At 38.0% G+C, this 13111-nt stretch overlaps 1 protein-coding gene and 1 long non-coding RNA gene across 9 annotated transcripts in view; one reads left to right on the plus strand and one right to left on the minus strand.

Moving 5' to 3' along the window:
* Nucleotides 1-13111, minus strand: part of ZDHHC14 (zDHHC palmitoyltransferase 14) — an 88022-nt gene that overhangs the window by 50122 nt on the left and 24789 nt on the right. For 6 of the 8 annotated variants that reach the window (XM_072994880.2, XM_072994870.2, XM_020809675.3 and 3 more), the window contains exons 2-3: nt 7125-7297; nt 4283-4441 (exon numbers count right to left, since the gene is read on the minus strand). In XM_072994880.2, coding sequence (XP_072850981.1) covers nt 4283-4441; nt 7125-7297 — 332 coding nt within the window. The remainder of the gene's footprint in view (nt 1-4282; nt 4442-7124; nt 7298-13111) is intronic. The other 2 variants (XM_020809685.3, XM_020809667.3) reach the window with 1 other exon arrangement.
* Nucleotides 337-7367, plus strand: LOC110087807 (uncharacterized). Its single transcript, XR_013540547.1, has 3 exons — nt 337-2299; nt 4400-4529; nt 7153-7367. It is a non-coding gene; the product is annotated as an uncharacterized LOC110087807 (long non-coding RNA).

Consider the following 13111-nt stretch of genomic DNA (forward strand, 5'->3'; position numbering starts at 1 on the left):
TTGAGCTGTTCGGGATGGGAATCATCAGGCGATGGAATAACCAAAGGATTGCTGGAAGGAATGGAAGGTTGTGGACTGGGAGGAGAGGATGTTAGTTGGTCGACTCTTATCATCCCATTCTGGAGACTGAGAACTGGGTTGATGGGATGGAAGTCTGTCTTCATCTGAGGGAGATCCGACCGATATTGATTCAGAGAATTGTGGTTGTGGTGAGATGTCTGTAGGCTTAGACTGTTTAGCTCATTTACGAGGCACAGGCTCTGGAGCTGGAGCAGCTTCAGTAGGTCTCTGACGTTTAGAGGTTGTTTTTGAAGTCGAGGACTTCGGTATGGAGGGTTTTGATTTGTGTGATGTAACGGCTTTTTCCATTGCTTTGGTTTGGGAAGTGGCCCTACAGGGAGGTTGGGCCATTTGAACTGGTTGTAAGGATTGTTCCCAAAGTTGAAGTTTTAGCCTTGAAAGGCGAGATCGAAGAACTTCGCGCTTACATTTTTTGCAATGGGTACAGAAGGAAGTTTGATGTTGTTCTCCCAAGTAGAAAAGGCACTTAGCATGTCCGTTGGAAAGTGGGATCTTATTATCACAGACAATGCAGTGCTTAAACGGGCCCAAAGGGGCCATGAATAGGAGAAAATAATTGAAGAGAAAAAACCAAAAATTTGGAGGGGGGCTGCAGCAGGAGGCTGAGCGAGGGGAAAGGAAAAAAAATCTCTGATGATAAAGAGTTTGATCTAATAGTTTAAAATAATAAGACTGATAATAGGAAGGAATCAAGAATAACATCTTTTTCTCTTTTACTCACAGAAGCAGAATTATGAGGCTCTCAATGCAGCGGTTGAAAGAAACTGAAAGGGGACGCTTGGCATCAAGATGAAGAGGGGCATATTCTAATGTGTTCATTGCTATTGCAGAAGCTCTAGAATATTCTGATGAGGTTCCTTGCAGGTGTGAATCACCCAGGGTGTGATTCACAGAGGCCATGAAGAAGAACCAGCATTCACTGTTTTGTTTCAAAACTTTTTCTTAATGCCTTTTTTAAAATAGCACAGAACACTGTGAAACACTATACTACACTTTCTAGGAAAGTGACCTGTAAGCATTTTAAACAAACAAATAATGAAACATAATAAGGTGAATCAACTGACCCTTACCTAATAGTTGTATATTACCACTTTCTGCAATATTATAAAACATCTTGAGACACACCACTGTCAGCCCACAATGTAGCCACTGGGGGCAACAACATACCTTGGACCGGCTCTGCAACTATCTATAGAGCACCTATCAGTTAAGATGGAATTATCCAGGCAGCCTAGAAGAGTTCACACAATTAGCTGCTTCTGAAGTGTGGGGCAAATCCAGGGTCACGTCTCTTGTTATAATCCCAGCAGATAAATGGGGTCTTTCTAGGCTGGCTTCAGCCTTTGTACACAAATACTCAAAGAATAGTGTCAAAAACCATTGTGGAAAAATGATGTCACAGAAGACACAAGGGCTTTTGTGTAGAGCAGCAGAAGTCTTGTTAATTCAATTAAAATAACTGACATCTGTGCTAGTTTGGCATTCTGCCCTCTTATGGTTCTCTTTGAAACTCCACGATTTCATAATGCATGGCTGCATCTACTTGGGGTGATTTATCTGCCAGTTTTTTTTGTTTTTAAATCTTATGCTTATAGTTTTTTGTTTCTTTTTAAAATCTGGAACAAAAGAGTTGACAGGCGGCAGCAGAAGAAAACTGGGTTGCACCAAGTTAGTTATTTTGAACAGGTAATTAATGTAAAATTCTTTGTGATATTAATTGCTCTTGCACTTTGTTCACCATAGGACAAGAAGACTGTAAAGCCCAAAGAATGTACATAGTTTTTTCAGCATTCCGAGAGTAGGAACAAGCAAAGTTTCCTTCATTCTGATTGGCTTTGGTAACCCATTTTCATTCCTCATGCTTGGAAGATGAACAGTTAGTTATAGAGGACATTTCTGATCCCATAATAAAGGGTAGATTCGGAATGCCTATAGATTACAGATTATGGTTGAAGTAGAAACATGCTGCTTTCTACTTATCACACATGCAGCTGCCAGATTAAAAATAAGTTAACTGTAGATAAAGAAAAGCTTTGGTGGGTGTGAAATATCTCATGGGCATCATGTTATGTGTCTTTCAACTTGAAAACACAAAATTAAGAAGAACTCTTGCAGATTATTGTTGCCCAGCTGCAAGTTTATAGTTGCTGGTGTTTCTGAGCGGAACATTATTATCTCTTTGTACATGACTCTCCTCGTACACAATCCAAAGGCAAGGGTGAGTGGTACCTCTATTTCCACTAACAAATTACAATTATGTTTGTCATTTTAGTGGCCTTAAAATAAGGTATCAACTAGTTATGATTTGGTGATATTATAAAGATATCTATTCTAATTATACAAATAATGAAAGCCACATACTGATTGCAAGATTTAGCATAGTAATTTCCAAAAAATTTTCACTAAAGAATTCATGGATTTTTCCCCTTGCATACAAGTTTCCCTACTCCACATTTCATGTCACATTGTCCACACTATCATTTTGTCACAGCAATCTGTTATTTATTAATTATATTGATATTTTGCCTTTCCTTCAAATATTTTGAGGTGACATACATAGTTCCCCTCCCTATTTCAGGCTTCAGTAACCTTATGTGGCAACCAGGCTGACAGAGTGTGGTCCAAGGTGACCCACTGACCTTCATGGCACAGTGTAGATATAGTACTTAAACCAACTCCAGAAAATGTCTGTATCTAGATAAATATGTTCCAGATTATCAAATTTAAGAAGTGGATTACCATTACCACTGCCCATGTAAGTTTCCAGAAGCAGGCAGGGACTTGAACTCAGGTCTCCTGATCCCTAGTCTGACATTATCCATTACGCTGCACTGGCTCTCAGTAACCTTATTATTATTTTATTATCAGTCTCATTCAGGACTGTAGTTCACACTTTAGTTCATGCTAGGAGAAACCCAACAAATGGTGGGAATATATATGGACACTTGGCCTACAGATTATAGAGAATGAAAAGAAAGAAAACATTCCTAAGTATATGTGCATGTTTTGAACTAAGTTAGTGAGGCCTACAAGTCAAGGGTCTTGAAAAGACTCACTCTTTTTTGCCTATAAATTTGCCACATTAATCTTATTAGTCTTGTACTGTCAAGGCAATTTGGATTCCATACTCCAAACATGGAATACAAATAATGACTATTTAGCATTCACTGCATTCGTTTCTCCTAATCCCAAAGATGTTTATTTCTAACAATAGATGGCAACACCACCAGTAAGCACAAGATTCCAAAGTAGCTTTCCTATGGTTTCCTATCCACTATTTTAGATATTATATTGATTTAAGTTACAATTTCACAAATCATTCTATATGCCATGATTCAGGAGCAATTGTATATTCCAAATCTTATGTCAGCCATATTGGAAGATGGCAACTACAGCATTCACATAACAAAACAGACACATCTGTCTCAGCATACTTGTTTGAATCACATACAAAGATTCAGGTTCTCTGTCCATCTGTGGCCAAAGTCCTGTTTGCCACACTTAGTACTGTAGCAGAAATGGCACAACTGTTAGAGGAGAACGGTTTCAAGTTAAGAAATTGCTACAGATATTATCTTATGCATACGGAGTCATGAGTCTGTGCAACAGATGCTTATAATGATTTCAGGCAATTCTGCTGAGGCTGTTGTGTCACCCAACCATAAAAACACGATATGCTTTTGATCTATGTTTTTCAAATGGGTGCACATGGCCTTTTCCTTTGGCCAACAACACGTAGACTGGGACTGTGTTAATAGCTGGTATGCTTATTTCTTATTTAGACAAAAACTATGATCTGGCTTACTAAAATAAATGTTAATTTAAAGCTTTTTTGTTCTTGTTTTGACTCACAAAAGCTTTCTATAGCAAATGTTACAAGCACAGCATTTGATTCTGACTCAAACTATAACCCTATGGTCATACTTTAAATGGAACAAATAGAGCAATAAATCAATTGGGCAGTTCACAAAAGAAAACATTTAAAATGTAGACCTGAATTACCATAGCATCTATGTGGCTACAAAGTTTAGTTAAGTCTAGCAGGCTGAAAGCTTCACCATTGATTCTATTGGGCCTGGCAATGCAAAAGACAGCTGTACTTTCATCAGCATTCATATACTGAGCAACATACATCAATTCTCTGCCAGAGGTGGCAAGACTAGTGTTTATCATTTTTTTTTGTTTCTGTTTTTCTACTTACCTACACAGTTATCACAAAGGCTGCAATGTGAGGCACGGGGTGGACGAAAAATCTTGCAGGTGAAACAGTATTTTAATTTCACTGTCTGCCCATTGATGACTACTTCTTTTGTTCTAGGAGGTGGACGATAACCTCCTGAACTGGAGCCATTTGCAATTTCTACATAGACAAATAAAACACAAGAAGATATACAAATAAACAGAAGAGTTTCCTTGGAGTATAATTAGCTTTGTATATTTACAAATAGGTAATTCTTACTAAAACAGTACCTGTGTTTTAAATTTTTAATAAATAAGGTAAAATAAGATAAAAAAAAAACAAGGACATCACAAGGTTCTGTGATGGGTCAGTTTTGAGTGCATAAACTGTATCTTTTTCTGACTCAGGACAAAGTGCTTTTTAAAATATGAACTGCGCACACAGAGCAAATAGAATAAGGACTGTATTTATTATGTACCAAACACCACAATGTCAGTCCGCGGAAGCAGTATGCTTTGCAAGGGTCATTAACACAGCCTATTTTGTGATATCCGAGTGTGCTCCAGGGGAAATCTGTAACAATCCTCCACTTAATAAGGATTTAAAAAACAAACACTGCATTCTGTGTGACTAGCTAACAGCTAAAGGCTTTTTATACTTCTGCCACTCCGTTGGGTAAGAACAGAAACTTAATCAAATTGCATAATGATCACTTAAGTCAACTACTAACATGTCCACATCAATACCATGAGTGCAATTAACTATCCCTAATAGATATACAGTACTTGGTGCCAAAACTGAATCACTCATTAAATTAGAGGTCCTTAGATGAACTGAAGTCCTCAAATCAATGCTGAGTTTTAAATATAACAAAATCTAAGAAGATCAGACAGCATTCATATTGGTGCACATGTTCAAGAATTTCCCCAAAAGTGAACTGTTAGCATGGCTGCTTATCTTTATTACATTTAACTTAACTTTCGTTTAAGATATTCACAAGAATTTCATGTGTGATTTATTAAAAAAACAGTAACTAACTGAAATCAGACTTGCTTTGACAAGAAAATGAAACACACTGCAACCACCTCCTTCACAGTTTTATTCCCCTTCCATTTCAAAGGGGTATTCAAGAATGCCAAGATCTGTAATCTCAATAACTTCACTGGTGTCTTTTCCACCAACATGAAGTGTAAAAGTACACTTTTACATTTACATCACTGCAAGAATCAATGCAAGATAGTTCATCATCCTAAAAAAATCCTTAGTTTATATATATAGTACTCCTGTTTCCTTAAGCTTATTACATAGCTTTGTTATTTACAGCAGGAAACAGTTATGTATTACAGTATATGTATTTGCATCATTCACACCAGGAGTAGCAATCATGTTATTAAGGTTATCTGTGTCTACAATGATGGAAGCAAACTTTCAAACACCAAATTCGTCCAGAAATGGAAGAAAAAATTAGAAGGAATAAAAAGAGTAAACATTCACAAAATGCTCTGTGTCCATGTGTGAAAGAGAAATAGACAGATTCTGCTTTTCCTATGTGTCCTTCAAAAATATACTTGAGATGGCTGGGGGAAACATCTGAGACACCCTGAAACATGTTCTTCAGGACTGCTAAGAAAAAGAGGGAATTTATAAAATTCTTCTTATTGACAGGGGAGTCTCTGTTGATTTGGGATCCTTTCCTAGGCACAGCAGGGATTCTGTCCACTCAGTATCCAAGCTCACTGCTGTGATAATCCTTCACAACATTCTTCACCGAGCACATCACAACAAGCACTCCACCATCACATTGCAGGAGGATCTTGCCCAGAGAGCTGCCCAGGCATGCCATTCCAGAAGGCACCAAAGACATCACCAAGTACACCAAGTCCAAATAATTCCCAAGAGCAGAAAGCAAGAAATCTTGAGCTCAAGAACCTGGAGCTGCATATTTGCAATTTCTATAGCAGAAGCAACTCCCTGAACGCCCATGTGCACCCTGGTGCCCCGCCCACCCGTGCACGGGTGCCCCACCCACCCGCACACAGGTGCCCAGTTGCGCATGCACATGGGTGCCCCACCCCCGTGCATGGACCCTACCCTCCCACCCCAACCATTCTGCGGTTCAGAAAAGGTTGGGGACCATTGCTCTAGGAAGTTAGCTGGGGAAAAGCTGGCTCTGGCATTTTGAAAAATCAACAGAAATGTATTCACGAAGGCTTGCACGGCCGGTATCTAATGGTTGTTGTGGGTTTTTCAGGCTCTTTGGCCATGTTCGGAAGGTTGTTCTTCCTAACGTTTCGCCAGTCTCTGTGGCCGGCATCTTCAGAGGGCAGAGTGCTGTCCTCTGAAGATGCCGGCCACAGAGACTGGCAAAACGTTAGGAAGAACAACCTTCAGAACACGGCCAAAGAGCCCGAAAAACCCACAACAACCAAATCAACAGAAACATTGTTTCATACTGCCATTTCTTTATTCTTCATCCTGTAGCTAGCAGCATCAAAATAGTGAAATAAACTCTTCTCTGGCTGATTGCATGTTGGGTTACAACAGGAACTTCAAGCCGTATGTTCCTTGGCAAAAAGCCTTTTTTAATGTTATCTGTAATGCAATATTATCACACTATGGGAATTGGAATTGCACTTATTATACGGTCTAACTGAGAAATGCATACCTTCTATTTGAGTTCATTTGGGAAAAGATGAGTACACTATAAACATTTTTAAAATTTAAAATCAGGAGCAAAGATCAGACCACATAAATTAAATTATTGCCTTTCTACAACTGAAAAATGATAGCACTCATGCAAAAACATGCCGTGATGTTGGCATTCACTATATACAAAAAAGGAAGCAGAGGGACAACGACAGACCTTCTATGTTACCTATTTGTCTTTCCAGATCTGCTGCTTCATCTGGTGTTGCACGAGGCAGAACTCCAGGGTCGCTGAAGCTTGTACGAAGCAAGGTCCCCATGACAAAAAGGAACAGAATCGCTCCTACTGCAGGAATAGCAGGTGTAATCTGAACTGACAAATATGGACAGCTGCAAAACATTGGGGAAAAATGAGACATTAAGTCTAATTGTCACTTAATAAAGCAAAAAAGAACAACCACCATTTTTGTGAAAAATTTCCATGTTGAGAATTATGGATGAAACCATAGAGAAGGTTCTCTTCAAATATAGTCCCAAGTGCATGTGTGGGGGGAAGGAATAACAAGTTGTCAGAAACTATTAAATACATATTCTTACATGAAAATATGTGCTTCAAGAAGAAATAAACACTGGGATTATCTCTAAAATGGTTCTTTTTAAAATAAACACTGTATCTGTTTGTTACTTTCCCAGTTATACTGAGGAATGGATTTGAACAAAATAAATATTTCTAGGTCTCTTCTGGATGCATTCCAACTTGTTGATATACTTCTTAAACTGTAGTACCCAGACCTGGACACAGCATCACAACTAACATCTGATGAAAACAGAATAGAGTAATATTATCAATTTCCTTAAATTACACTATACTTCTATTGATGCTACCTAGAACTGTATTAGCTTTTCACAGTGCACCAGATCTATGGCATTACACTGATGTACAAGCTTTTAACTCTCTAAAGGAAGAAAGAGAAAGACAGAGATTGAGGATTTCTCTGGTATGACTTATTTTTGAGAAATCAACACTAGCTCTTAGTAAATATAGCACTGCTTTCCAAATGCTCACATACCAAATATTTAGTGATACAGTATATTCTAAATTCTAGAACAGAATTCTGGAATACTGTTGAAGAGATTAAGATCGTCCTGCTGTTTTACAGAGGTTTCTAGTTGTCCAATCTTTAATAAGTCACAGTCTTATGTCATGATGACTTTATATGAGCATGAAAACCAGCTACTAACCCTAGCTTCAAATTCTGGTTAAAAGCAAACAGTTAACACTGATATTAATATAGTAATATTCACTATGACTAAAGCTGGTGGTGGAACTGAGGGATGGATCTGTTTATGAGCTACATATGCTACCACTCTTAACTACTGGTGCCATAACTCCTCTGATGTGTCTCTTAGACATATGTTCTGGTTGTGTTCAGTCATAAGCTCTTTTTGGAGCTTAATTAAAATTATTTTATACTGCATAATTTTTTGACTTTGGTTAGTAGTTATGTGTCTTTAAATTATTTGCCTTTTTCCTGAAAGTTAACGACTAACTAGCAAAAGTAAATTCTCCATCCCCTTACTGTGGCTAAAATACTTATATTTACAATACTGGAAATATACATGCCTGCCCCCTGTCATTCAATGAATCAAGAGGATCCCGCAACTCCATCAATGCTACAGGCATAGCATATAGATGACAACCTTGTATGCACGTGTCTTTAGACATCTGGAAGCCTTCTCTAGAAGCTTATGAACAGATGTTGTTGAAAACAGCATGCAGGGGTCTCTTCTTCCCCATTTTTATTCCCAGAGAAACCCTGTGAGGTAGCTTAGTCTGAGAGATAAATGGCTCGAGATAACCTCATGAACACCATGGTATTTTGAACCCGGGGTGTTTCTAGTCCTGGGATTATCCAATGTGGTGTAGTGGACAGAATGATCGACTAGGACCCAGGAGACCTGTGTTTGAATCCCCGCTCTGCCACAGAAATTCACTTAAGAGGTAGAACATGTAAAACCACTCCTTAAATATTTACTTACCTTGAAAGCCTTATTAGGGTCACTATAAGTCAGTTCCAACTTGACTGCACACAACAATAAGACCCTAATCAAACATTATGGTCTCTGCACTATTTATGTATGAAGCAAAAATGGAATGTGAAAAGGAGAGAGTACCAAGCCCATAAGTTGCATCTCCAGTCTTCTAGCTGGCCTTTTTCAGATGTTACATTGGAAATGTGGAAAGGGTGAATGGGTAGTGGAGCGAAGAATGCCCACATCCCCACCACAATGTCACATTTCTTAGACCTTTGTATCATTAGACTAAAGATTTAAAGTACATCCTTGCTATAGTTTTCCAGTCATAGAGACTCTCTGTAAGTGCTTTCAGCTGAATATGGAATTCATTGTATTATTCATTACTTCTTGGCAGACATGTTGCTATTGCCATTATCACTGTGCAAATCACATAAGCACTTCACTGCATTTGGGTTACTATCTATCTATCTATCTATCTATCTATCTATCTATCTATCTATCTATCTATCTATCTATCTATCTATCTATCTATCTATCTATCTATCTATCTATCTATCTATCTATCTATCTATCTATCTATCTATCTATCTATTTATTTATTTATTTATTTGACTTATATACCGCCCCATAGTGCTACAAGCACTCTCCGGGCGGTTTACAATTTAATTATACAGGCTACACATTGTAGCAAGCTGGGTACTCATTTTACCGACCTCGGAAGGATGGAAGGCTGAGTCAACCTTGAGCCGGCTACCTGGGATTTGAACCCCAGGTCGTGAGCACAGTTTTAGCTGCAGTACAGCATTTTAACCACTGCGCCACGAGGCATTAACTCGTGTTGTCATTCCCAAGGGAACAGAAAAAAACAACAACACAGAGAAATAACATCTAGTGGCCAATTCTAATATTGAACCTTTAAATGTTTGTAAAAATATAGAAGACAAAAGCAAAGAAAACTTTCATTGTCACTTAGGATTGAAAACAGAATGGCACAACGGCCGGGAAAAAATCATGTCAAAATTCCTCTAGAAATGCCTTTAAATGCACATTAAAAGCAACTTTTGAAAGTAACTAGGTATTATTCATTACAACTAAGTAACTTGGGTGTTACTGTTAGGCTACTTTTCATGCTCATTATCTAAATAGCAATGTTATTTATAACTACTTACTTCCAAGACCTAGTTTTAGACAGAACTTCTAAATACTGCTGCCATGGTTAATAAATTGGGAACTGTTGCATCTCCATCAGCACACTCTCCACAGTAGCAGATTTTCAGAAGCACTTATACTGAATTCATATGTCTAGAATTATTGGTGAAAGAAAAGATAAACTGTGAAGAATATCTAGGAAAAACTAGCAAACACGGGTGATATCCACAATGAGACCAATATTGATGATTTTCAGATATTTAAGACTTCCTATCCCTATTTCATAGCCGCCAAAGGCTTTTCCCAGACCAAGGGAACTTGGGAAACTTGTGGGGAGGGGGACAGAAAATGTTTAACTACAAAAATATAGTAATCATTGGTGATATCATCAGACCTATTCAGTGCAAATGTGCATTACTGAATTTCAGCCATTATTTTTGTAAAGGCCACTTTCCCACCTCTATACATTTTGATAAAAGGGTAGCAAAATATTAAAAAAATCATAGCAAACATAAAGCAATACAATTTTAAACTGGTACTGCTTGCAAATGCTATTTTAACATGCATTAACAGAAGTATAGTTTCCAAATCCCATGAGTCCTTCTCTATTCAGCACTGGTTAGGCCTCATCTTGAGTACTGTGTCCAGTTCTGGACACCACACTTTGAGAAGGATGTCAACAAACTTAAGGGACTGGAATCCAAGCCCTGAGGAAAGACAAAAAGAACTGGGCATCTTCAGAGGACCAGAGTACAGGTTGCTGTCCTCTGAAGATGCCGGCCACAGAGACTGGCGAAATGTCAGGAAGAACAACCTTCAGAACACGGCCAAAGAGCCTGAAAAACCCAAAACCATTGATTGGACAATCATCTGTCAGATCTGCTTTGACTTGGATTCCTGCACTGAATTAGGAGTAGGACTCAGTGTCCTTATAGGCACCTTCAAGCTCAATTATTCTATGAAAAAAGAGCAGCAGGATGAGGTGAAAGCAAATTAACTACAAACCTAGCAACCTCAACAAAAGTAGCAGTGAGATGGGGCTAACCAGTACAGAAGGCCAATCAAAATAAGATGAGGAATCAAATGAGTCTTTTGGGACACTGATTTGTATAGTCAATGAAGTATGGAAGTCTAATAGTCTTTCATCCTGGGTGACATTTTCCCATCATTGCCTCCTCTTGTAAACTACTGCCAGTTACCTATCACACTTCCACTGAACAGCACAGTACCACAGGACTGTGCCATGAATGGAAGTAGCATCACTGTACAAGGTATGATCTCCATGAAACAGTGCCCTCTTTTTGGATAACTGTAACACTTGCTTGCAGGATTTTCAAGAACTCATCAGGATTGTGGCATATGAACTAAACTGTATCTGTAGAAGATCTTGTTTTCGCAGTTTCTCTTTTTTTAAAGCCAGAATCCTATTGACTATTATTGCATAAGAACAGTTGCACAAATGGTAGGAAAACTTTTCCAGGCTGTCCATCACATGACAGTTCTCTTCCTGATTGTTCAATTTATGGGATACATGACAGCTGAGGGAAGTGAAAGCCGGTTGCACAACTACCTTCTTGAATAGGATTTTGTCCTGTCCATCAAAATAATTCAGCACTGATTCTAATTGTTGGCTCCTGAGCCAGTGTGGGAAACGTGGCTTTTCAGGTGTTGGAACAAAACTCTCACCAGCATGGAGAATTATGAGGAATGACGCCACTGTCAAGGTTTGATATTTTATATGTATGGAGTGTTAAAATAATTAAGGAGAGTGTAAAAATACAACCTTCAAAATGTACATTGAATTTATGAATATGAGATTTGAACAGCAGCGTACTTAAAGAGCTCTTTCCTAGAAAGCTAGCACTTAAATGTGTACATGTAAACACTGATTAAAAAAAAACAACGGAACATTGAAAAAAGTCCTAGATCATTAGATTTCTAGAGCATGATGATGTAGGTGTAGCAAAGTCCTAGATTATCAGATTCCATCAGAAGCACTCTGCTTACTTAGCAAAGTTGTACCAAACCAGTCTCCTAACATAGCAGGTGTATATGGGAACAAGTCAAATCATAAACAATGATTTGCTTCTTTAGGTGTTTGTAGCCGGGGGGGGGGGGGAAGCAAGGCTGATTCCTTTAGAAAATTTAAGCAGGGTTTTTCCTATTAAAGGAAATTGCTCTGGTAGTGAACTAGCATATGAAAACGTGCCAACTGAGAATGGAAAAATGAACAAATTAGAGAAATAGAAATATAGAGAAGCAAGACACAGCCACACAGATGAAACACCAAGAAACATTGGCAGCTCAAAAACTCATCAAGCAACGTGTAACAGAAGCACTACCACCACAGAAGCAGAACAGATGAAGAGAACATGGATTTTCCTCCATAGATTCGAACTGACAAATGACTGGGCAAGCAATCAGATAACTTAATATTTTCTGTATCTGCAGGTAATATGCTAAAAGGCTAAGTGATGTGTTTTACTTTCATGCAAAGAACTTTAATGTTTTAATACATTCTCTGCTTTTTATTGTATCTTTTATGCTCCTGCATTTTTTTAATTGAAACATGACTCAAGTGTCATGCCTGCAATTTAAGATTTTCCTTTTTATACTTTGGATTATTTCTTGTACGTAGCTTTCCATAGTTGTACAAATACTGTACGGGATTTTTGTTTTAAACATTTAAACCTGACATGACTGGCTTTCTGTAAAAGTGAAATAAATATGTATGTAACTTCTCAAACTTTTTCAATAATTTTTCAGTTATTAATTTTTGGATTTTCATGCATAGAAGCAACTAGATAAAATAAAACTCATACAATTAGGCAAGCTGGTGTTGCCTGGAATTAAGTTTCTACCAGGGAAGAATAAACTTGATAAGAATCTAGAGAAGGACTTACTTCACTGTGAATGAAACAATTTTCCCCCTCATCTTCTGATGAGGAATGGAGTACTGTATTTAACAACTTATACCATGATACCCAAATGACCACAGATGATGACTGGAAAAGGTTA

The sequence above is a fragment of the Pogona vitticeps genome, chromosome 1 (assembly GCF_051106095.1).
Source record: "Pogona vitticeps strain Pit_001003342236 chromosome 1, PviZW2.1, whole genome shotgun sequence".
Taxonomy (NCBI): Eukaryota; Metazoa; Chordata; class Lepidosauria; order Squamata; family Agamidae; genus Pogona; species Pogona vitticeps.